Source organism: Natator depressus, chromosome 1 (genome assembly GCF_965152275.1).
Source record: "Natator depressus isolate rNatDep1 chromosome 1, rNatDep2.hap1, whole genome shotgun sequence".
In the NCBI taxonomy this organism is placed as follows: domain Eukaryota; kingdom Metazoa; phylum Chordata; order Testudines; family Cheloniidae; genus Natator; species Natator depressus.
In genome coordinates, this window is record NC_134234.1 from 162,171,607 (window position 1) to 162,195,525 (window position 23,919).

General features: G+C 42.6%; 2 protein-coding genes across 6 annotated transcripts in view; one reads left to right on the forward strand and one right to left on the reverse strand.

Moving 5' to 3' along the window:
- ITSN1 (intersectin 1) overlaps window positions 1-23,919 on the reverse strand; it is a 227,687-nt gene that overhangs the window by 87,871 nt on the left and 115,897 nt on the right. For all 5 annotated transcript variants that reach the window (XM_074970371.1, XM_074970381.1, XM_074970391.1 and 2 more), the window contains 3 exons: window positions 12,338-12,462; window positions 6,675-6,898; window positions 1,228-1,349 (listed from right to left, as the gene is read on the reverse strand). In XM_074970371.1, coding sequence (XP_074826472.1) covers window positions 1,228-1,349; window positions 6,675-6,898; window positions 12,338-12,462 — 471 coding nt within the window. The remainder of the gene's footprint in view (window positions 1-1,227; window positions 1,350-6,674; window positions 6,899-12,337; window positions 12,463-23,919) is intronic.
- Window positions 18,880-21,546, forward strand: LOC141989539 (uncharacterized). Its single transcript, XM_074956353.1, has 3 exons — window positions 18,880-18,889; window positions 20,204-20,458; window positions 21,047-21,546. Exons 1-3 carry the CDS (start codon window positions 18,880-18,882, stop codon window positions 21,544-21,546), a joined length of 765 nt encoding a protein of 254 aa, XP_074812454.1.

Sequence of the window (23,919 nt, forward strand, 5' to 3'; positions counted from 1 at the left end):
AGGGTATTATCAAACAATTACAACCCATATTCGATGGGGAGCCCATCCTGAAAGAAATCTTTCCTGAACCCCCACTTCAAACCTCCAAACAAACCCCGCCACCCCCAAACTCTCCAAGCTCATCATCAGAAGCAAGCTCCCCACAGACTAGGACACACCAAATGAAAGTGGCAACAGACCCTGCCAGAAACAGATGCAAAACCTGCAGACATATCTCCACTGCTACAATGATCAACACTCTCCACAATACACCTTTCAAGATTCCAGGGTTCTACACATACCTATCACAACATATTGTGTACCTCATCCAGTGCACTAAATGCTCCAATAGAAAATCTGTGGTTGAAACCAGACAGTCACTATGCTCTCGAATGAATTCACAGAAAAATGGTAAGACACAAAAATGCCACATCACCTGTGGTGAACACTTTTCACCAAGTGATCACTCTATATCTGACCTCTCAGTCTTCATCCTCAAATGAAACCTGCACTATACTTTCAAAAGATGGCCTGGGAGCTAGACACTAAAAATCATGGACTGAATAGAGACACTGGATTTATGGCTTAGCACAACAATCTATAACCCGCTAACAACCCCCCTTTCCTCCCTATGCTTTAGAGGGGTGTTAACAGGCAATTTCACCTTGCATGTTCCCTTGAAATATGTGTTAAGTATTTATGGTAAACTGTTCTATTTTGTATTTAGCTATGACACTCTGAGTAAGGGCATGTCTTCACCTACAGTGGTGCATTTGCACCTGTGCAGCTGCACCACTGTAGCACGTTAGTGAAGACATTACTACACCAACCGGAGAGCTTCTCCAGTTGGCGTAGTTAATCCACCTCCCTGGCAGTAGCTAAGTCAGTAGGAGAAGTTCCACACCCATGAGCAATATAGTTATACTGAAATAGGTCTGTAGCGTAGGACTGGCCTAAGTTTCCCAGACTTGAAGAAGAGCTCTGTGTAAGCTCGACAGCTTGTCTCTCTCACCAACAGAAATTGGTCCAATAAAAGATATTACCTCACCCACCTTGCTTCTCTCATTATTCTAACAGCAGAGATAATAAATGATAGCACATACTGTACATTTCAGTCTTTATAACTTACTTGTAATACTTGTGGTATATGTAAATTCAAAGTTAGGCTGAATAAAATACTGGTATAAAAATAGAAGCAGAGATGTAAAACAAAGTACAATTTTTCAAGCAACATCACACTCTTCTTACCATGACTATGTCACCAGGCTGAATAGTGATTTCATCATGGCTTCTGGCTTCAAAAGGATACAACGCTCGATAATATACTATTTTTACATCCTCCTGAGCAGAAATAGTTAGTGGAGCTTTTTCTATATAGAGAGGAAGAAAAATACATATTAAAAACTAAACAAAAGTGTTTGTGAAACACTTTAGAAGAAGAGAGGTAAAAAAAATGAGAGGTAAAGTGTTAATTATCAAAATGCCCCTGAGAGGCAGAGTAAGTACTATCCCCATTTTACATAAGGGGAAATAAGCAAACAAATAATTAAACTTACATTTTATCTCTATTTTCTCCTTTAGCACCACTTATTTAAAATAATATGCTTTTGGCTTTTATGAAACACACAGCTATTTATATAGAAAATACCTGCATTTAAAACCATGTACAATGATTTTACAACTTTTCCTGTTTTGCTTTTAAGCATTGCACTGACATAATGGATTAACTTGATCAGTAAGTTCCTGGTATAGATGGTCATTATCCATATAGTGACCTTTTACAGCCTCGTTAAACCGCATCTGGCAAATACTATATGGCTGATGGGTAACATCTAGTGTATTTATTCCCCCTTAACTGGTTTTAAGTTTTTTTCCCAAACAATTTGGTTTTGTTTGTTTTTTTAAATTGTATAGGACTAGCTAGTTACATACTGCCTCTACTTTGAAGGAGATGTTATAGACTACCATACAAACTGTACATGGGGTGAAGGAAGTGATTTTTGACATGCAATTTCGCCTCTAAAAGGTGAAACATGGCAACATTATTTTATCTCATTATTTTGAGAAATAATAGTTTGTTGGAGACAAGCACCAGCTTACAGCTAAATTCTCTTCTCCAAGCTGCATGGTGCATCTCATCCAGTCCCCTTCACTCCCTATGTGACTTCTATTAAATTCCACACTTGTAGGGAGAGCAACAACACTCAGAGAGATATGTGATGCAGAGTGGACAATGTAAGCTTTAAACCATTTATTTAAACAAGATTAGTGACTTAGTTTCAATACAGAATATACAACATATGGAATAAGAAGACAGGACGTAAGGAGGAGGAGTCTATGGGCATGTCTACACTATGAAATTAGGTCGAATTTATAGAAGTCGATTTTTTAAAAAGTGATTTTATACAGTTGATTGTGTGTGTCCCCATGCTAATGCACTAAGTGCATTAAATTGGCGGAGTGTGTCCACAGTACTGAGGCGAGCGTCGACTTTCAGAGTGTTGCACTGTGGGTAGCTATCCCACAGTTACCGCAGTCTCCGCCACCCATTAGAATTCCAGGTTAAGCTCCCAATGCCTGTTGGGGCAAAAACATTGTCGCGGGTGGTTTTGGTTACATGTCGTCAATCGCCCCTCCCTCCGTGAAAGCAACGGCAGACAATCGTTTTGCACCTTTTTTCTGTGCGGGTGCCATACTGCTTTCAGCAGATGGTGCAGTAGGACTGCTAATCGTCATCCACTGCTTCCGCTGCCACTCTGCTCTTCGGATGCTATGAATCCACCTCGCTGGTTGTCTATATGACCGTCATCATGCAACGCTTCTGCTGGCACTCTGCTCTCCTGCTGGTCTCGCAGGGCCGCTTCCGCTGCAAATCTGCTCGGCTGCTCTTGTCTCGCCATACAACGGCAAGCGTGCAGCCCGCTCAACTGTTGTGTCCTGGCAGCAGACATGCAGTAGGTCTGCAAAACTGGTCATCCAACCACCGCTTCCCCTTCAACTCTGCTCTCCTGCAGACGCCATACCATGCCAAGCATGGAGCCTGCTCAGATCACCGCAGCAGTTATGAGCATTGTAAACACCTCGTGCATTATCATGCAGTATATGCAGAACCAGAACCTGCAAAAGCATGCAAGGAGGCGATGGCAGAGTGGTTACGAGAGTGATGAGGACATCGACACATTTCTCTCAAAGCACAGGCCCCGGCAATTTGGCCACCCTGGTGGCAATGGGGCAGGCTCATGCTGTGAAACGCCGATTCTGGGCCCAGGAAATAAGCACAGAGTGGTGGGACCGCATAGTGTTGCGGGTCTGGGATGACTCCAAGTGGCTGCAAAACTTTCACATGCATAAGGGCACTTTCATGGAACTTTGTGACTTGCTTTCCTCTGCCCTGAAGCGCAAGAATACCAAGATGAGAGCAGCCCGCACAGTTCACAAGCGAGTGGCAATAGCCCTCTGGAAGCTTGCAATGTCAGACAGCTACCGGTCAGTCGGGAATCAATTTGGAGTGAGCAAACCTACTGTGGGGGCTGCTGTGATGCAAGTAGCCCACGCAATCACTGAGCTGCTGCTATCAAGGGTAGTGACTCTGGGAAATGTGCAGGTCATAGTGGATGGCTTTGCTGCAATGGGATTCCCTAACTGTGGTGGGGCAATAGACGGAACACATATCCCTATCTTGGGACTGGACCACCAAGGCAGCCAGTACATAAACCGCAAGGGGTACTTTTCAGTGGTGCTGCAAGCACTGGTGGATCACAAGGGATGTTTCACCAACATCAACGTGGGATGTCCAGGAAAGGTACATGACGCTCGCATCTTCAGGAACTCTGCTCTGTATGAACAGCTGCAGCAAGGGACTTACTTTCCAGACCAGAAAATAACTGTTGGGGATGTTGAAATGCCTATAGTTATCCTTGGGAACCCAGCCTACCCCTTAATGCCATGGCTCATGAAGCCATACACAGGCACCCTGGACAGTAGTCAGGAGCTGTTCAACTACAGGCTGAGCAAGTGCAGAATGGTGGTAGAAGTGCATTTGGATGTTTAAAAGCACACTGGCACAGTTTACTGATTTGGTTAGACCTCAGCGAAACCAATATTCCCATTGTTATTACTGCTTGCTGTGTGCTCCACAATCTCTGGGAGAGTAAGGGGGAGACATTTATGGCGGGGTGGGAAGTTGAGGCAAATTGCCTGGCCGCTGATTACGCGCAGCCACACACCAGGGGGGTTAGAAGAGCACAGCAGGGCACACTGCACATCAGAGAAGCTTTGAAAACCAGTTTCATGGCTGACCAGGCTACGGTGTGACAGTTCTGTTTGTTTCTCCTTGATGAAAACCCACCCCTTGGTTCACTCTGCTTCCCTGTAAGCCAACCGCCCTCGCCTCCCACCTTTGATCACCGCTTGCGGGGCAATAAAGTCATTGTTGTTTCAAATTCATGCATTCTTTATTAATTCATCACACAAATAGGGGGATAACTGCCAAGGTAGCCCGGGAGGGTTGGGAGAGGACGGAAGCACCGGGTGGGTGGTGGATAAGGGGAGGAGGGAAGGACAAGGCCACACTGCACTTCAAAACTTATTGAATGCCAGCCTTCTGTTGCTTGGGCAGTCCTCTGGGATGGAGTGGTTGGATGCCCGGAGCCCTCCCGCCCCACCACCACATTCTTGGGCGTCTGGGTGAGGAGGCTTCAGAACTTGGGGAGGAGGGCGGTTGGTTACACAGGGGCTGCAGTGGCGGTCTGTGCCTTTCCTGCACCTCAACCATATGCCAGAGCATATCAGTTTGATCCTCCAGTAGCCTCAGCATTGCATCCTGCCTCCTTTCATCATGCTGCCGCCACCCTTCCTCTTGATCCCGCCACCTCTCCTGTTGCTCCAGCCATCTATCCTCTCGCACATCCCTCCTGTCCTCGCGTTCATTTTGTGCTTTCCTGGACTCTGCCATTGTCTGCCTCCATGCATTCTGCTGGGCTCTTTCAGGTTGGGTGGACTGCGTGAGCTCAGAGAACATTTCATCTCGAGTGTGGTTTTTTCACCTTCTTATCTGCGCTAGCCTCTGGGATGGAGATGCTAGTTGCAGCGTTGAAACATTTGCAGCTGCAGGAGGAAAAAAAGGGAGATTAAAATTGAAAAAAAGACACATTGGCCATTTAAAAGGAGGGGCTGATGTTTTCGGATTAACATGCAGCACAAACCCAACTAATCCCCCCCCCATGCCCAATTCTCTGGGATGATCGCTTCACCCCTCCCCCCACCGCGTGGCTAACAGCGGGGATGATTTCTTTTCAGCCACAGGCAAACAGCCCAGCAGGAACGGCCACCTCTGATGTCCCCTTAATAAAATTCCCCTTTTTCAACCAGGTGACCATGAATGATATCACTCTCCTGAGGATAACACAGAGAGATAGAGAACGGATGTTGCTTGAATGCCAGCAAGCATCGGGACAGCACGCTGCCATGCTTTCTTATGCAATGATTCCAGACTACGTGCTACTGGCCTGCCGTGGTAAAGTGTTCTACCATGGAGGATGCAATAAGGCTGCCCTCCCCAGAAACCTTTTGCAAAGGCTTCGGGAGTACCTCCAGGACAGCTTCATTGAGATGTCCCTGGAGGATTTCTGCCCCATCCCCAGACACATTAACAGACTTTTCCAGTAGCTGTACTGGCCGCGAATGCATCCCAAGTCTTCAGGGCAAATTAAACACGCTTGCTTTTAAACCATGTATTATATTTACAAAGGTACACTCACCAGAGGTGCCTTCTCCACCTTTGAGGTCCGGGAGCTCGGGTTGGGAGGGCATTGGCTCCAGGGTGATAAACAGTTCCTGGCTGTCAGGGAGAACGGTTTCTCTACTTGCCTGGTGTGCACTATCATCTTCCTTGTCTCCAAAATCCTCATCCCTGTTGCGTGAGACTCCCTTGCAGGAGTCCACGTACAGGTGTGGGGTAGTTGTAGGGGCACCCCCTAGAACTGCATGCAGCTCATCATACAAGTGGCATGTCTGGTGTTCTGACCCCAAGCGGATGTTTGCCTCTTGGGTTTTTCGGTAGGCTTGCCTGAGCTCCTTAAGTTTCACCCGGCACTGCTGCGGATCCCTGTGATAGCCTCTGTAATTCATGCCCTTGGAGATTTTTTCAAATATTTTGGCATTTCATCTTTTGGAATGGAGTTCTGATAGCATGGATCCGTCTCCCCATACAGCGATCAGATCCAGTACCTCCCATTTGATCCATGCTGGAGCTCTTTTGCGATTCTGGGACTCCATGGTCATCTCTGCTGATGAGCTCTGCGTGGTCACGCCACAGTGGCCAAACAGCAAAGGAAATTCAAAAGTTTGCGGGGCTTTTCTTGTGTACCTGGCCAGTGCATCCGAGTTGAGAGTGCTGTCCAGAGCGGCCACAATGGAGCACTGTGGGATTGCTCCTAGAGGCCAATACCGTTGAATTGCGTCCACACTAACCCAAATTTGACCTGGCAATGTCGATTTCAGCACTAATCCCCTCGTTGGGGAGGAGTACAGAAATTGATTTTAAGAGCCCATTAAGTTGACAAAAATGGCTTCGTTGTGTGGACAGGTGCAGGGTTAAATTGATCTAATGCTGCTAAATTCAACCTAAACTCATAGTGTAGACCAGGGCTATGCTTTAGCAGCTGTATGCAAAAGATTTCCTTACTCTTCCATACCTGCACTTGACCAGGGCGCCTGGATGGCTGGCTTGGCTGGCTCCTGATGTTGATGGAAAAGCTTATTCAGTTTATCTTGCATTTCCTGTTTGCCCTTATCGTCACTGTCTGTCTTCTTGATTATTTCTTCCCTTTTTGGCTTTTCATTTTCCTGAAGTTTTTTTTGCCGCTCTTCCTCCTGTTGCACTCGATCAAACCACTGTTTATCCCTTTCCTGGATTCGTCTGTCAATTACAATTTTTTTAAAACAGACAAAGGGAAGTAAACATAATATTTAGTTTTCCTTATGAATATGTGGTTCATGTTATTAGCTTACATATTTCCCATCATCATTAATAGAACTATCAAGAACACCCATCCCACAGAATCTCCTTACTGGTGAAAAATCCCAGAAGACATGACATTTTGAAAACCCTGCCAGTAGAGTCAGCATCAAATAGGAAGAGCCATGCTAGTGACTCTCAGCCAACTAAGAGAAGACTACAAAAAACTAAATTTAACAGAAATCAGAGTAATTGCCCAAAAAAATATCTAGCACCAAGATACTATAACAATTCAACAGGTAAGGTTGCAACTCAGTTCTTAATATAACCCTATATTTTCAGCCATGCATATGAAATCTGTGGGTTTACAATTGGAGTTCTGCAGAAGCACCTCTAAGAGGCAAACAGTGAAATAATGAGAGTACCAAGGACTCCAGCACAAAATTAGTGAACCATTTACCATTCAGGAGTTGTCTGCAAGCAGAGAAAAAAAAAATTAACACCTTGGTCTTGCAGCAATCTTGGAGATCTAGAACTGTTAGCGTTCACCCTCTCAAACTTGGCTAAGATATTTCTTTAAAAATGTAGAGTCACAGTCATTACTGTGAAGTTATCCATTTAAATCTACCTAGTAATCAGATGTGAATATGTTAACATGTAATCTGTCTTGAGCTGGTATTACTATGAGAATCATGTTTCGCATTCCCTGACTATGTTGCAAATTCAACAATATTTTATGTTTTATTTCTGTAGTTTTGCACAGTTCTATTAATACAATCCACAGAAAATCATTCTAAGAGTGACAAACTGTAGAAAAAATTCACATAATTCGTTTGAAGATATAAAAATCCTTGAAGTGTTAGAGCTTAAATTTAGGCACTTCAGGTTTTAAAGTGACAATACTGAAAAGTAAGCCATCTTATATCTGCTCAGGAAACGTAAGGCTATATTTTTGTGTTTCAAAATACTTATACCTAAACAAGACAGGCCAACTGAACAAACCTTTTGGATATACTAAATACTAAATTTCCTGAAGACAGTTTTCTTACAAGAGCAAGTCTGCCAACCCTCTAGGATTCTCCTGGAGTCCCCAGGAATTAAAGATTAATCTTTAATTAAAGATGATGTCATGTGATGAAACCTTCAGGAATACGTTCAACCAAAATTGGAAACCCTATACAAGAGTCTGGCTTTGTGCCTTTAAAACTGCATCTCTCTCAACATGCGCGCCTTTCCTGCATCGCACTAGGCAGCCTAGAGGACAGAACATTCAGAATGATTATTGCTTTAAATCAGCATGATCGTTTCTCTTTTTCACTATACTCCCCCCCCCACCCCCCACACACACACACACACACACACACACACACACACACACACACACCTGTATAGAACATTAGCTTTGCGGGGCTTCACAATGCAGGAGCCATGGAAGAGAACTAGCCAATCAGTCATGCTCATCCTCTCTCACTAGCAGACATTTACCAATCCCTACTCAGACTCAAACTGGCCAAGAGAACAGATTAGCACCCTGGTAAGGGTGCTAAAGGGGCAGCAAGTGGAAACTGCTATATTCCTGTTCTGCCTATTGCCTAGATGTTCCTCCTTTCCTTTCCTTGCACTTTATAGATCAGCCTTGCACACGTCATAAAAATTGAGCATCCCAGGCACAAATTCTACCAGCCCATCCTTTGCACAATTGGATTAAAACTAAAACAGACACTGAACCTAATGATACTCTGTCTGCCAAAAAAAATATTTCCCTCAGAGTATTTCCCCATAGAATTTTGCAAGGCTATGACATACACATACATTACCTTTGACATTTTGCTCTTCTGGCAATTTCATGCTTGCTTTCTGGAATCACTGATAGTTGCTGATGACAGGTTTGTCATTTATGGACTTGACCTTTTGTATAGCACACCATTTTGTTTAATTAAGAGGACTGCGATATTTACACCAGAGTCCTGGCAACACAGTTAAATTTGCAAGTGGTCAAGAGTTACCTTCCAAGCCAACTGAAGACTGGGTTGATGCCTAACCAGCACAGCCACCATCATGTTCTGATTCGACTTGAATCAACAAGAATATTTTATCTTTCTGTGCAAGGTATGAAGCTACTCACCAAAACAGCTTGTGCCGGACAGCAGGCTGTGTTTAGGCCTCAATACTGGCAGTAGTATTAGACTGCTTGGGATAGCAGAAGAGTTATGTAATACCAGCATCAATACATTGTTAGGAATAAGGTGTAAGACCAATAATAGTGAAAGGAAATACTGTTTCTCCAGCTTACAAATACTGCCAGGGCTTTCTGACTTCCGGTTATGTCATTTAACTTCACATAGTAAAGCTGCAGCCCTTTCAGCCATTTGTTTCAAACATTAGTCTGTGTATCCTCGTTAGTGAGTGCTCTTGCAAAACATTTAGAGTCTATTATTCAGAAGTCTTGCTATAATACTATTAGACTGCACTATACAGAAACATTCAGGGAAAATCTTCTCTAGACAGCATGATGCAGCATTTAATGGTGTTAAGTGTACTTAGTTTGTTCAAAGAGGGTTCTATATGGCTTATATTGTAATCATTGATAGTAAATACTGCTTTAGCTAGAAAGTTGTGAGTTTTTAATTATGGTTTTTAGTACAGTGGTTAAGACTCACCACTCAAAATCAAGTTTGATATAACTGATGGGGATGGGACCAGCAGAGGATAATGGCTTTATAGAGGAGCTGCATGATTCACCCCCCTGGTGGGCATTAAAGGTCTAACTGTTAGCAGAATCAATGCACTTCTGCTCCATGTGGGAAGGCAAGGCGAAAGGGATATGAAGAGATTGAGAAGATGCTTCCTGCAGCAAAACATGCAATGGAGTTTGACACAGACCTTGCATAGAAGCATAGAAGCTGTTGGAGCTCTGTTGCTTATGAAAAAATGATTCTTCCCTTACCCTAGCCTCACAGATTTTTCTAGTGCGCAACTGGCTTACTCTGGGATTTGGCCCTTAAATCAGGAATTAACAAGTGAAAACAGACTTTAGCTATTTTCTCTTCTCTCCCCAACACCACATCTCCACTTTAGGAAGGTTCCTGTCCCAAAACTATGGCCATTTCTGGTCATATTACTCAAATACTTTTCTTCTCCAGCACAATCCCCTAAGGCTATGTCCACATAGCAAAGAAAAAACCGTGACTGGCCCATGCCAGCTGAGTCAGGCTCACAGGCCCAGGCTGCAGGGCTGTTCCATTGCTGTGTAGACCTCTAAGTTCCCAAGCTCTGGGACCCTCTCACCTTGCAGGTGCTGTTCTAGACTCCTCTGCTAAAGAAACAGAACTGAGTTATTTGTGCTATGCTCAGTGCATAGTTGTCATTTCAAATAAAGTCAAAACAAGTTAATATAAACTTGGGGTTGTGGCTCCTAGGCCCTCATTCATCCAAAGGTTGGGTGCACATGGTGAGGAATTTTAAGTTATTCTTTCTCTGATTTAACTATGAATGCAGAGTAAACTGAAAGTTAGCAAACTACTCAAAACCCCATCCCTTTCCCACAACAGTACAAAGATGTAGGATGTCTCCTGCTAGCTACAATAAAAGCAGCAAACACTCCCACTATCCTATGGTATGTAGATGTCTCTCCTAGCTTCTTTCTCTCTTCCATTTATTTACTTTTCTCACCTATTCTCTAGCCCGTTCTATCTACATTCCATTCTTTTCTCTCACTTGTATATTTTTGTCATCTTTTCTCTTCCATTGAAAGGCAGCAGGAGATTAAACTGGGATATTTAAAATATTATCCAAGAGACAAATCAGTTATTTTCTATTTACTTGTTATTTTGACCTTTCAGAAAACTTTAGGGGGCAATGTTAAGGTTGGTGGTGGTAAAAGACAGGTGGCACAAGCGAATGATTAATGATTATGTAACTGTGGGGAATCAGATGGAACCCTAAACTGTTTGTCTCCAGACATACCCATTAGAACTGCATGGGGCCTAGAATTTCCATCTTCTGGAAAATTTTGCATTTCCAAAAAAATTCTTTCTGAATCAGAAAAAGTTGGATATGCAATATTTTCTTGGGAGGGACATTTTAAAAAAACATTTCAGAAGAACCAACATGGAATTTTTCAACATTTTCTGGTCCCAGCTCTCCAGGCTCCAAAGTTTGGAATGACAATTCCCAAGTTCTGAGCCAGGCTGGCTGCCAGGGAAGCAGGGAGCCTGGGTTGGCAAGAAACCAGGCACACCAGGCAAAATGTGTCAGTTCCATTGAATCAGCATTTTCTGACAGAAAACTGTTCTGTTGGAAAATTTTCAACCAGCTCTAGTACTAATGTTAGAGATTTTTAAAGCAATGTAGAACATTATGTAAATAATTTGAGGCTTTTAACTGGACTCCATTAACACACTTCCAATTTTAACAATTTTTTCAAAAGTCTTTTGTTTGCAAATATGGTTTTCAGCGAGATCCTGTTTTTTACTGAATTTTTCAAATTGGGTTGAGTGGGGAAGAAGGAACATAGTTAAGTGACTTGCCCCAGGATGCTCAGACAGTCTGATGGCCCTGATTACAATTTAAGGCCTTTCTAGCTAGCTCCCAGTCCTCTGTTCTAAACACTTGACTAAGAGCTTTTGTTTAGATCAAGAGTTTAATACTCCCACAGTGTGTGTGTGATTGGTTTCAAAAGAACGTTGAAAACAAAATTCAAAACAGCTAAAACAGCTGTATCATATTAAAATTTTCTACTGTGTTTTAATGAAACTTCTTCCTTATGGAAGAGAGCTGCTGGCTACTCTTCATACCATATACGTGGAAAAAAATTATTCTTAAAACAAAAATATTCCTTGTTCAGTATTTAAGTCTTGTGTGTAATAAAAAATGTGTAAGTTACATCATCAGAAAAATTCAATGCATAGAAGCATATCAAACCCTTTTTTTGATTTTTCCCTAAGACTCCCAAACAGCATGGTCATTAAAAAAAAAAAAAAAAATCTGTGGACTGGAGAAGCATTTCAGTTAACAAACAAAACCAAACAGTCTAGTTTCTTTGCCAAATTCTCATCTCCACACATTACTGCTGGTTGAGAGTTCTAGGAAGAACCAACATCAAGGATGTGGTTATACATGCATAAGAGTTTGTCTCCACATTAGGCTTTGGACTCAATGATGCAAGGCTTTCCCCCTTTCAAGTGCAGTCTCCTTTTGGGCTGAAACAAAAATCTTGGCTAAGGACCTGAGTTTTCTCCCCATTTTATAGAGCTGCCAACATATTGATGAGGCTCAGTAAATAACTGAGTTTAGATTAAATTCTTAGGAACAGGAAGTTTATCTTACTTGTATGTGAAACACTATGCACACCTATGACTCTAAATAAATTTTGTATTTAGCATAAACTAAAACCGTTACCTTTGGGTTTCTTTTTGCTTTTCCAGTTCTACTGTCTTCCTCTCTTGCTCCTTCTGTTTCAACCTCTCAACTTCTAAGTTCTTTTGCTTCTGAAGCTGCTGCTTGTTATGTATCTCTCTCAGCTCCTACAGCAACCAATAAATATATTGCATGTAATAGTGTACTACATACCAGTATCACAACAAATGGCTCCACATTTCTCATTGTTAAGGACCCAAAACCTTCTTAATTATTATTACCCAAATTTTTGAAAATCATGTAACTGGCAACAGGCCAGACATTTTTACAGGTTGCCATGATTTAGCCCTCAAAGTGATAATGCTGACATTTTATTGTTTACACCATAGATTCTTTAGTTTCCATTCCTTGCTATAGTAATTGGATTTTTCATTAAGTTACAGAACCTTGTTTAAATACAGCTATATAAGTGAGGTTGTATAAACATGAAATTTTGTCTTTGATATGTAGGGCCATAAATGTGTAAAATGCCACATCAGAATGGTCATTCCTCAATATATAGAGAACTGTTATTTCCTTCATTCATAAGGTGATAATCAATATATTAATTTAAAAAGTGAATCAGGCAGCAAGAACACATCTTCACAAAAGCCTGGAAATCTCTGCTCAGGCTTTTAATATTTACGATTTATCTGGCAGTTATCTAAAGTATGGCTCACACAGCTTTCCAAACATTTGTTCTCTCTCCACTTTTAGTCATACTCCCAGAGGTGATAAAGAGTTCAAAGAGACTGATTTGTTTCTTAAATGCTGTTGTAAATGGCTAAAGGATTTTCTTCATAAATAAATATTCTTTATCTTGATGATGGACTTATTTTTATTAATAAATTATTAGCAGCTTTGCTAAATTTGTCAGATTTCTTACCTTCTTATGACAATTTTTTTAAAATTAACTCCTGAATTGTTCTCACAAATATTGGCAACTATTTTCCACTGTATAGGTTTCAGTTTGAGATTCATAGGGTATTTCATTGCCATATGAACTGCTGAAGCATTTTCAAGATTATTTTCTCTCCAAAAAATGGAATATTTCCAGCAGTGTTTTCAGAGCTGAATTCAGGCACTGAAACAGATAGGCTTGGCAGAATTTGATTTTTATATTTATTTTAAAATTATTTTGACTGATAACACTGACATTTATTTTTAAGGGTTTTTTTATTTTTATCAGTTTAAATTTTCCCACTTGTGGGAAATTATGGGGAGTTCAGACAATTATTTAATGACAGACACAGATTCAAAAAGTTAAAGCTTTATACCTGTTAAAACACAAATTGTATGTTTTGACATGTGATGCTGATAAAGTAAATTCCCTTACTTTCAATTCAAATTCTCAAGCAGCATTTTTCTTTCTTTGCCCATCTGTAAATTGTGATCATCAATGGAAATATTTATTTCAGTGGTTGGTGTGCGTATGGTGAAATCAACATTTACCAATAAGATCTAATCCTTTCAAGCCTAAAAAGAGGAATATTAATTTGCACAAATTTGATGATTTGGATGAAAAGAACTGCTTGAAGTGTTTGGGTTATAATGAATGAATGCAGTGTGTTTAAAATAATAAAAAGTCAGTACTAACATGAACAGAAATTATATTATGAACATCTTTGTACAACACCTAACTTTGGGGTCTGATCTTCTTGTCAGTGTTTCTTTAACTAGTTGTAAGAACTGGGAATGTCTTTATCCAAACACATTTGAGAATTGTCTCTCCCCTTGAAAATTAGTTGCACATCTTTAAATAATCACTTCCAGTTTATGAAGAAAAATCTACTATAGTCTTCACGTATATAAAAATAAGCATAAACTATTCAGCTTCTATGGCAGGGAACTCTGAACTTTATATCCTAATAATTTCCATGTCTTAGTGAAACATATTGAAACTTGCACCAGACCAAATAGGTTTATATTTCTTATACACTTTCAGTCCTAAGAGATAAAGGATAAACTTGTAACATGTGCTCTCCCAGGTATTATTCATATACTGGGCCACTTAATCTTTGCTTTTGTCAGAATTTCACAAACTAAGTTTTTTCCCAAATAAATCTTTCACGTAAGGTGTTTAATTTTCTCACATTTGGACCTTGTATATTAACAGAACTGGAAAGTGTATAAAAGCAGTAAAAATGATAGCTGAACTCTGACAAGTCAGAAGCGATTCGGCAAGCAGCAATGGAAAAGAAAATGAGCAGGTTACTTTGCAACATCATTAGTGACGTCTCACCTACAGCTTAAAAACACCTAAATAAATGTGACAGTCATTCATTAATTTTCCATTCCCTTTTAAGTCTGCAAAGAATGTTTTTTGATTGAAAACACCTGTATGTCACTGAAACAAGTACATACATTAATCCATAACTGCAATCACACAGCAGAGCAGGCTGGGCTAGATTTTAAAAGAGGTATCAAAATAACTAGATTGTGATAAACAGTAGCAAGTGTCATTTGCAAGATGCTACAAAGCTCATGATACATCTGTGAAACTAAGAAGAAAGTTAAAATGAATATAATGACCTGGTTCTCAGTTTAATTTTATTTTTTATCCTCATATATTACAACTTTAATGGAAACAGAACCCACAGAGTAAAAGTGGACAGTTTGGGCAAAACAATACTGTGCGGATGCTATTATTTAGAAATAAAGTGGGCCAAAATTTTGAATGTTTGGTTTGCTAGAATTTTCGACATTTCAAAAAGTTTCCCACGAGATGGAGATTCCATAAAATTTTCACTATAGAAATAGACACCTGGTGTTTTTGAAACAAAATATGCCCCCCAAGATCCAGAAGCTGCAGAATGAAATTGACATGATTTTTGTCAGTTTCAATGCTGCCCACCACTGAACAACAGTGAAACTGACGAGAATCACATCAATTTTAGTTAGCTGTTTCCAGGACTTCCTGGGTAGCTGCCTCATCAGGCTGCAGGAGACACCCCCCAATGCGGCTGTTCAAGAGCCACATATTCTGAAAGCCTGGGCTCCCCAGAGCCAACCAAGAGATGGCTGGAAACCAGGCAGGTTTCCATCTGAACCCTGCCTGCAGTTCACTGAAAGGTCGCCAAACCTACTATGTTTCTGTGAAACATTTCAGATTCAACTAATCAGCATTTTATGACAAAACACTTCCGTTGGAAAATTCTCCACCAGCTCTACTTAGAAAGTCACAGTGAACCTTAAAGGCTAACTGAAGTCTAGGATAGGCATTACAGAACATACAACAGGCTTAATTCTAAAGTGATCAGGGGATTTGGGAAATTTTTCAAGTCCTGCACATGCACACATAGCTAGAAGCACTAGTGTACAGCACAATTTTTTTTGTGGGGGGCGGGAGGAGGATTTGAAAGGAGAAAAGCATTGACAGTGAGAGCCAAGGGGAGCAAGGGACCTTGTACAGCTTAGTAGAGGAAGAGGGCACTTGAAGCTGGAGGTAGTGCCTCACCTTACGGAACTAACTCACCTATTTAATTTTGCAGTTTACAGTATTTTGCAGTGTTAAGGATTCTACCTTTGTTCCAAACTAACTTATTTTCTGTAACCACAGAGAAAGTTCTCTCTTTATGCACACCCATAATTTCCATTAGCATCAAGATATTATGCCTGTATGAAGCCAAACTATATTCAACATAATTCACATAAACATTAGGAGTAATGGGATTTATAAACATTCATCAAGAGGGAAATACAGATTATAGAGGTCAGCCATGGATAAGAACAGTTATCTGATTTGTAATCAGCTCCAACATTCATGCATTTGTAATGTCAATAAAGCCACTTCACCCCCATACCACTATGCCACTCCACTAAATACGTAATTTTATTCTGCTCCATTGTATTTAGAGTTTTTTAACCACTGGTCGAGCTGTTTTTCCAGGTGAACAAGCTGCTGCTGCTGCTGTCATTTCAACTGTGGATAGGGACTTTGGCATGCTCAGTTTAGTTACGTGTGGGAGCTGCTTTCAGCTAAGAACTCCCTTGATGCACCTCTTCCCTTTCTTGCCCCGCCCCCTCTTCCCTCACTTACACTTGTTTGGTAAGTGGCTCAATTTCCAAGTTGCAGTTTAAGTCTTGGCTTATCAGTCCTGAGCTAACATCTCTACTGCTACTGAACAGAGGACTTAGAAAGTGAGATGGCTTTACAGTGGCAGCTTTGAAGATAATCTGTTACTAGAAAAAGAACAGGAGTACTTGTGGCACCTTAGAGACTAACAAATTTTATTTTAGCATAAGCTTTATTTTATGCTCAAGGAAATTTGTTAGTCTCTAAGGTGCCACAAGTACTCCTGTTCTTTTTGCGGATACAGACTAACACGGCTGCTACTCTGAAATCTGTTACTAGTTACAATACTTTTGGCTAGCTATTAAGAACACCGCAGCATTCCAAGTGCCCTTTTTCCTCATCCTCACTTAATTTCTTTATTCCAACGATTCTCTTCTTTGATCTTAAGTAGTTAAAAAACAGGACTAAGTCATTAGGCCAAGAAGTGGAACTAAAATCTTTGGAGCATTAAAGCTATCAAACTTTAAAAACCCACAAGAACAAAAAAAAATTAAATAAGATAAAGCCCAACTATTTGCACTAAGGCTAATTTATTTTAACAGGACATTTAAAACAGAACGAGAGCTATTTAGCCATCCATAGACTTCAGAAAGAGTTCTAGTCTAATTTAGAGAGAGTTTCTATTTAGTAATTTATTTTTAAAAGTTCACCAAGTTATGAAATCCATAAAGGAGTACAGACCTGATCTTGCAAGAACTCTTTGCACTGAACTCCCATTCACATCAGTTGGAGCTCTGATTGCATCAAAACTGCAGGATTGCATACTGTAGAACCTCAGAGTTACAAACACCTGGGAAATGGAGGTTGTTTGTAACTCTGAAATGTTCGTAACTCTAAACAAAACGTTATGGTTGTTCTTTCAAAAGTTTACCACTGAACATTGACTTTATACAGTTTTGAAACTTTACTATGCAGAAGAAAAATGCTGTTTTTAATCATTGTAATTTAATTAAAACAAGTACAGAAACAGTTTCCTTACCAAAAAGAAAAGGAGTATTTGTGGCACCTTAGAGACTAACCAATTTATTTGAGCATAAGCTTTCGTGAGCTACAGCTCACTTCATCGGACGCTTATGCTCAAATAAATTGGTTAGTCTCTAAGGTGCCACAAGTACTCCTTTTCTTTTTGCGAATACAGACTAACACGGCTGCTACTCTGAAACCAGTTTCCTTACCGTGTCAAATCTTTTAAAAAAAAACTTTCCCTATATTTTTCTAGTAGTTTACATTTAACACATTACTGTACTGTATTTGATTGTTTTTTGGTGTGTCTGCTGCTGCCTGATTGCATACTTCCAATTCCAAATCGGGTATGTGTTTGACTGGTCAGTTCATAACTCTGGTGTTCATAATTCTGAGGTTCTACTGTATTTTTTTTTTTAAACATATATAGGCTTACCTTACAACTAAGCTCATTTTATAACAACTAAGCACGTTTTAGAAGAAGAGTTGAAAACCACTGCCACCTTTATCTGCTAAGACCAGAATTGGGTGCTTTCACCACAAGAGTGACGTCTCCATTCCAGTTTGAAGAATCTGAGTAGGTGTCAGCCAGGTCAGTAACTGCAGCAGCAAAAATAGAGCCCCTAGTGTTTGATGTCTGGTCCCAACAGGTAAAGAATTTCTGTTCACTGTTCTAAATAAAAAAATTAATTTTATCTTCTTTTATAGCTAAACATTTGGTTACGTAGGATCTCCAGTTTTTAAAATGTAAAAAAATTTTAAAGGCATTTAAATTCACCATTTTCTTTTCCCCAAGCTGGCACACTAGTTCTATATTTTGCTGAGCAAAAGATTTTGAATATGAGGTACGTAAGCAACCCTAACAAGCAACATACCCAATAAAATTGGGTATCCAGTAGCGAATGGTAATTTCCAACTGTTATCTGAAGATAAAACTATAATTAAGAAAAGGACTTATTTGCCTTCTTGCATCAGCTCTAATGAAATGGGAATTAAATGACCAGGATTTACATTTTATGTATTGTACTGTCTTGCTTGGCATGACATTTAAAAAAAAAAATCAGCATCTCCCACAGTACTATATAAGATACCAACTAAACAAAATACCACTCCATTTCAACAGTCAGCTGAATGAAACTCTGCTAAATATACAGCTAAAAAATACAGTCTTTTTATAAAAAGATAGGTAACTACAAGTCGTAAGTTAGAAAGCTATACACTTGTTGAGATATTCATAACTTTAAGAGTCCATATTTCATCCATCATTTGTGGTGTTTGCAAGATTACCAATGTGTTATCCAAAAGGTGCAAGTAGACACGGTTTAAAAATAAGCAACTAAACCACAGATATACATAAATATTTTGAAAAAATTAGAGCACTCTCAAAGTTGCAAATCTAAACAGTCAAGAAGTATAACAGCAAAGATTCTGATAACATTAAGACACTCACAAGGTATTTCTGAAAACTAGGCAGACTATTAAGTGTACGTAGGACAGTGAGTACATAATGTGGGCAAGTAAAGTTGCCATGGAAACCTTAAACTATTGCATTTCTTGTCTTAGGGCCAAATCTTGCCTTCCCACAGAGAGGCAAGAGGATGCCCAGGAAATTTCCAAGGATTACCCTGTGAAGCTTCCACCATATCTTGCCCTTGAGGGGAAAGGATCAAGGGGCATGTGGAGCAGACAGAGGTGGAGCATCCCAGCCCTCTAGATCCAAGGGGAAGGCAACCTCTAGTCCAGTGGTGGGCAACCTGCGACCACATGTGGCCCACCAGGGTAATCCACTGGAGGTCCGCGAGACAGTTTGTTTACATTGACTGTCTGCAGGAACGGCTGCCCGCAGCTCCCAGAGGCCGCAGTTTGCCGTTCCTGGCCAATGGGAGGTGTGGGAAGCGACGCGGGCCGCAGGTTGCCCACCACTCCTCTAGTCCCACTACTCACTGAGGGGCTCTCCCACCCCCATCCCATGAAGCATCAACACTCCTGAAGCAGCTGTGCTACTCTCAACAGAAACATTCCCCCTCCCTTATGCCCCATATCAGCAGCCAGGAAAAAACTACCATCTAATGAAGATGAATTTTTTAACAGCCTCTCGTATAATACCCAGCATCACAAAATGCAGTGATCTATATGAATAGACTATGCCCTGGTCTACACTAGGACTTTAGGTCGAATTTAGCAGCATTAAATCGATGTAAACCTGCACCCATCCACACGATGAAGCCCTTTATTTCGACTTAAAGGGCTCTTAAAATCGATTTCCTTACTCCACCCCTGACAAGTGGATTAGCGCTTAAATCGGCCTTGCCGGGTCGAATTTGGGGAACTGTGGACACAATTCGACGGTATTGGCCTCCGGGAGCTATCCCAGAGTGCTCCATTTTGACCGCTCTGGACAGCACTCAACTCAGATGCACTGGCCAGGTAGACAGGAAAAGAACCGCGAACTTTTGAATCTCATTTCCTGTTTGGCCAGCGTGGCAAGCTGCAGGTGACCATGCAGAGCTCATCAGCAGAGGTGACCATGATGGAGTCTCAGAATCGCAAAAGAGCTCCAGCATGGACCGAACGGGAGGTACGGGATCTGATCGCTGTATGGGGAGAGGAATCCGTGCTATCAGAACTCCGTTCCAGTTTTCGAAATGCCAAAACCTTTGTCAAAATCTCCCAGGGCATGAAGGACAGAGGCCATAACAGGGACCCGAAGCAGTGCTGCGTGAAACTGAAGGAGCTGAGGCAAGCCTACCAGAAAACCAGAGAGGCGAACGGCCGCTCCGGGTCAGAGCCCCAAACATGACGCTTCTATGATGAGCTGCATGCCATTTTAGGGGGTTCAGCCACCACTACACCAGTCGCGTTGTTTGACTCCTTCAATGGAGATGGAGGCAATACGGAAGCAGGTTTTGGGGACGAAGAAGATGATGATGATGACGACGAGGTTGTAGATAGCTCACAGCAAGCAAGCGGAGAAACCGGTTTTCCCGACAGCCAGGAACTGTTTCTCACCCTGGACCTGGAGCCAGTACCCCCTGAACCCACCCAAGGCTGCCTCCTGGACCCAGCAGGCGGAGAAGGGACCTCCGGTGAGTGTACCTTTTAAAATACTATACATGGTTTAAAAGCAAGCATGTGAAAGGATTACTTTGCCCTTGCATTCGCGGCTCTCCTGGATATACTCCCAAAGCCTTTGCAAAAGGTTTCTGGGGAGGGCAGACTTATTGCGTCCTTCATGGTAGGACACTTTACCACTCCAGGCCAGTAACACGTACTCGGGAATCATTGTACAACAAAGCATTGCAGTGTATGTTTGCTGGCGTTCAAGCAACATCCGTTCTTTATCTCTCTGTGTTATCCTCAGGAGAGTGAGATATAATCCATGGTCACCTGGTTGAAATAGGGTGCTTTTCTTCAGGGGACACTCAGAGGAGCCCATTCCTGCTGGGCTGTTTGCCTGCGGCTGAACAGAAATGTTCCCCGCTGTTAGCCACAGGGAGGGGGGAGGGTTGAGGGGGTAGCCACGCGGTGGGGGGAGGCAAAATGCGACCTTGTAACGAAAGCACATGTGCTATATATGTAATGTTAACAGCAAGATTTACCCTGAAAGAGTGTAGCCAGTGTTTTATAAAATGTGTCTTTTTAAATACCGCTGTCCCTTTTCTTTTCTCCACCAGCTGCATGTGTTTCAATGATCACAGGATCTTCTCCTTCCCAGAGGCTAGTGAAGATTAGAAAGAAAAAAAAACGCACTCGAGATGAAATGTTCTCCGAGCTCATGCTGTCCTCCCACACTGACAGAGCACAGACGAATGCGTGGAGGCAAATAATGTCAGACTGCAGGAAAGCACAAAATGACCAGGAGGAGAGGTGGCGGGCTGAAGAGAGGGCTGAAGCTCGAATGTGGCAGCAGCGTGATGAGAGGAGGCAGGATTCAATGCTGAGGCTGCTGGAGGACCAAACCAGTATGCTCCAGTGTATGGTTGAGCTGCAGCAAAGGCAGCTGGAGCACAGACTGCCACTACAGCCCCTGTGTAACCAACCGCCCTCCTCCCCAAGTTCCATAGCCTCCACACCCAGACACCCAAGAACGCGGTGGGGGGGCCACCGGCCAACCAGCCACTCCACCACAGAGGATTGCCCAAAAAAAAGAAGGCTGTCATTCAATAAATTTTAAAGTTGTAAACTTTTAAAGTGCTGTGTGGCATTTTCCTTCCCTCCTCCACCACCCCTCCTGGGCTACCTTGGTAGTCATCCCCCTATTTGTGTGATGAATTAATAAAGAATGCATGAATGTGAAGCAACAATGACTTTATTGCCTCTGCAAGCGGTGATCAAAGGGAGGAGGGGAGGGTGGTTAGCTTACAGGGAAGTAGAGTGAACCAAGGGGCGGGGGGTTTCATCAAGGAGAAACAAACAGAACTTTCACACCATAGCCTGGCGAGTCATGAAACTGGTTTTCAAAGCCTCTCTGATGCGTACCGCACCCTCCTGTGCTCTTCTAACCGCCCTGGTGTCTGGCTGCGCGTAACCAGCAGCCAGGCGATTTGCCTCAACCTCCCACCCCGCCATAAACGTCTCCCCCTTACTCTCACAGATATTGTGGAGCACACAGCAAGCAGTAATAACAGTGGGAATATTGGTTTCGCTGAGGTCTAAGCGAGTCAGTAAACTGCGCCAGCGCGCCTTTAAACGTCCAAATGCACATTCTACCACCATTCTGCACTTGCTCAGCCTGTAGTTGAACAGCTCCTGACCACTGTCCAGGCTGCCTGTGTACGGCTTCATGAGCCATGGCATTAAGGGGTAGGCTGGGTCCCCAAGGATACATATAGGCATTTCAACATCCCCAACAGTTATTTTCTGGTCTGGGAATAAAGTCCCTTCTTGCAGCTTTTGAAACAGACCAGAGTTCCTGAAGATGCGAGCGTCATGTACCTTTCCCGGCCATCCCACGTTGATGTTGGTGAAATGTCCCTTGTGATCCACCAGAGCTTGCAGCACTATTGAAAAGTACCCCTTGCGGTTTATGTACTCGCCGGCTTGGTGCTCCGGTGCCAAGATAGGGATATGGGTTCCGTCTATGGCCCCACCACAGTTAGGGAATCCCATTGCAGCAAAGCCATCCACTATGACCTGCACATTTCCCAGGGTCACTACCCTTGATATCAGCAGATCTTTGATTGCGTGGGCTACTTGCATCACAGCAGCCCCCACAGTAGATTTGCCCACTCCAAATTGATTCCTAACTGACCGGTAGCTGTCTGGCGTTGCAAGCTTCCACAGGGCTATCGCCACTCGCTTCTCAACTGTGAGGGCTGCTCTCATCTTGGTATTCATGCACTTCAGGGCAGGGGAAAGCAAGTCACAAAGTTCCATGAAAGTGCCCTTACGCATGCGAAAGTTTCGCAGCCACTGGGAATCATCCCAGACCTGCAACATTATGCGGTCCCACCAGTCTGTACTTGTTTCCCGAGCCCAGAATCGGCGTTCCACAGCATGAACCTGCCCCATTAGCACCATGATGCATGCATTGGCAGGGCCCATGCTTTCAGAGAAATCTGTGTCCATGTCCTGATCACTCACGTGACCGCGCTGACGTCGCCTCCTCGCCCGGTAGCGCTTTGCCAGGTTCTGGTGCTGCATATACTGTTGGATAATGCGTGTGGTATTTAATGTGCTCCTAATTGCCAAAGTGAGCTGAGCGGACTCCATGCTTGCCTTGGTATGGCGTCCGCACAGAAAAAAGGCGCGGAATGATTGTCTGCCATTGCTCTGACGGAGGGAGGGGTGACTGACGACACGGCTTACAGGGTTGGCTTCAGGGGGCTAAAATCCACAAAGGGGGTGGCTTTACATCAAGGAGTAGTTCAGGCAGGACTTCACGGAGGGTTCCAATAAGAAATGGTGCACCTAAGTTATTGTTCTTATTGGAACAAGGAGGTTAGCCTGGCCTCTGATTGATACATGGCTAGATTTACCTCGCTGCACCTTCTCTGTGAGTGACTGCAGTGTGACCTAGAGGAATGAGTCCCCTAGACAGGGGAGAAGGCAAATGAGTACAAAACAAAACAAATCTGGTCTATTTCTTGTTTTGATCCACTCCATCTATCTTTTACATCTTTGGCTGGCAGAAGATGGCACAGTACGATTGCTAGCCATCGTCATCTCTTGCCTGCCCGGCAGAAGATGGCACAGTACGATTGCTAGCCATCGTCATCTCTTGCCTGCCCGGCAGAAGATGGCACAGTACGATTGCTAGCCATCGTCATCTCTTGCCTGCCCGGCAGAAGATGGCACAGTACGACTGCTAGCCATCGTCATCGCTTGCCTGCCCGGCAGAAGATGGTACAATACGACTGCTAGCAATCCGTATTGCCTGCCTGCTCACCATTAGACGGTTCAATACGACTGACTGCAGGACTAAAGAGAATGACCTGGTCAAGTCACCAAAAATTTAGTCCCTGCGCCCATGTCTGCCCAGGCGCTCCCAGCCGACGTGGCCAGGAGCACCTCGGACATGACGAGGACGGCTATCAGTCATACTGCA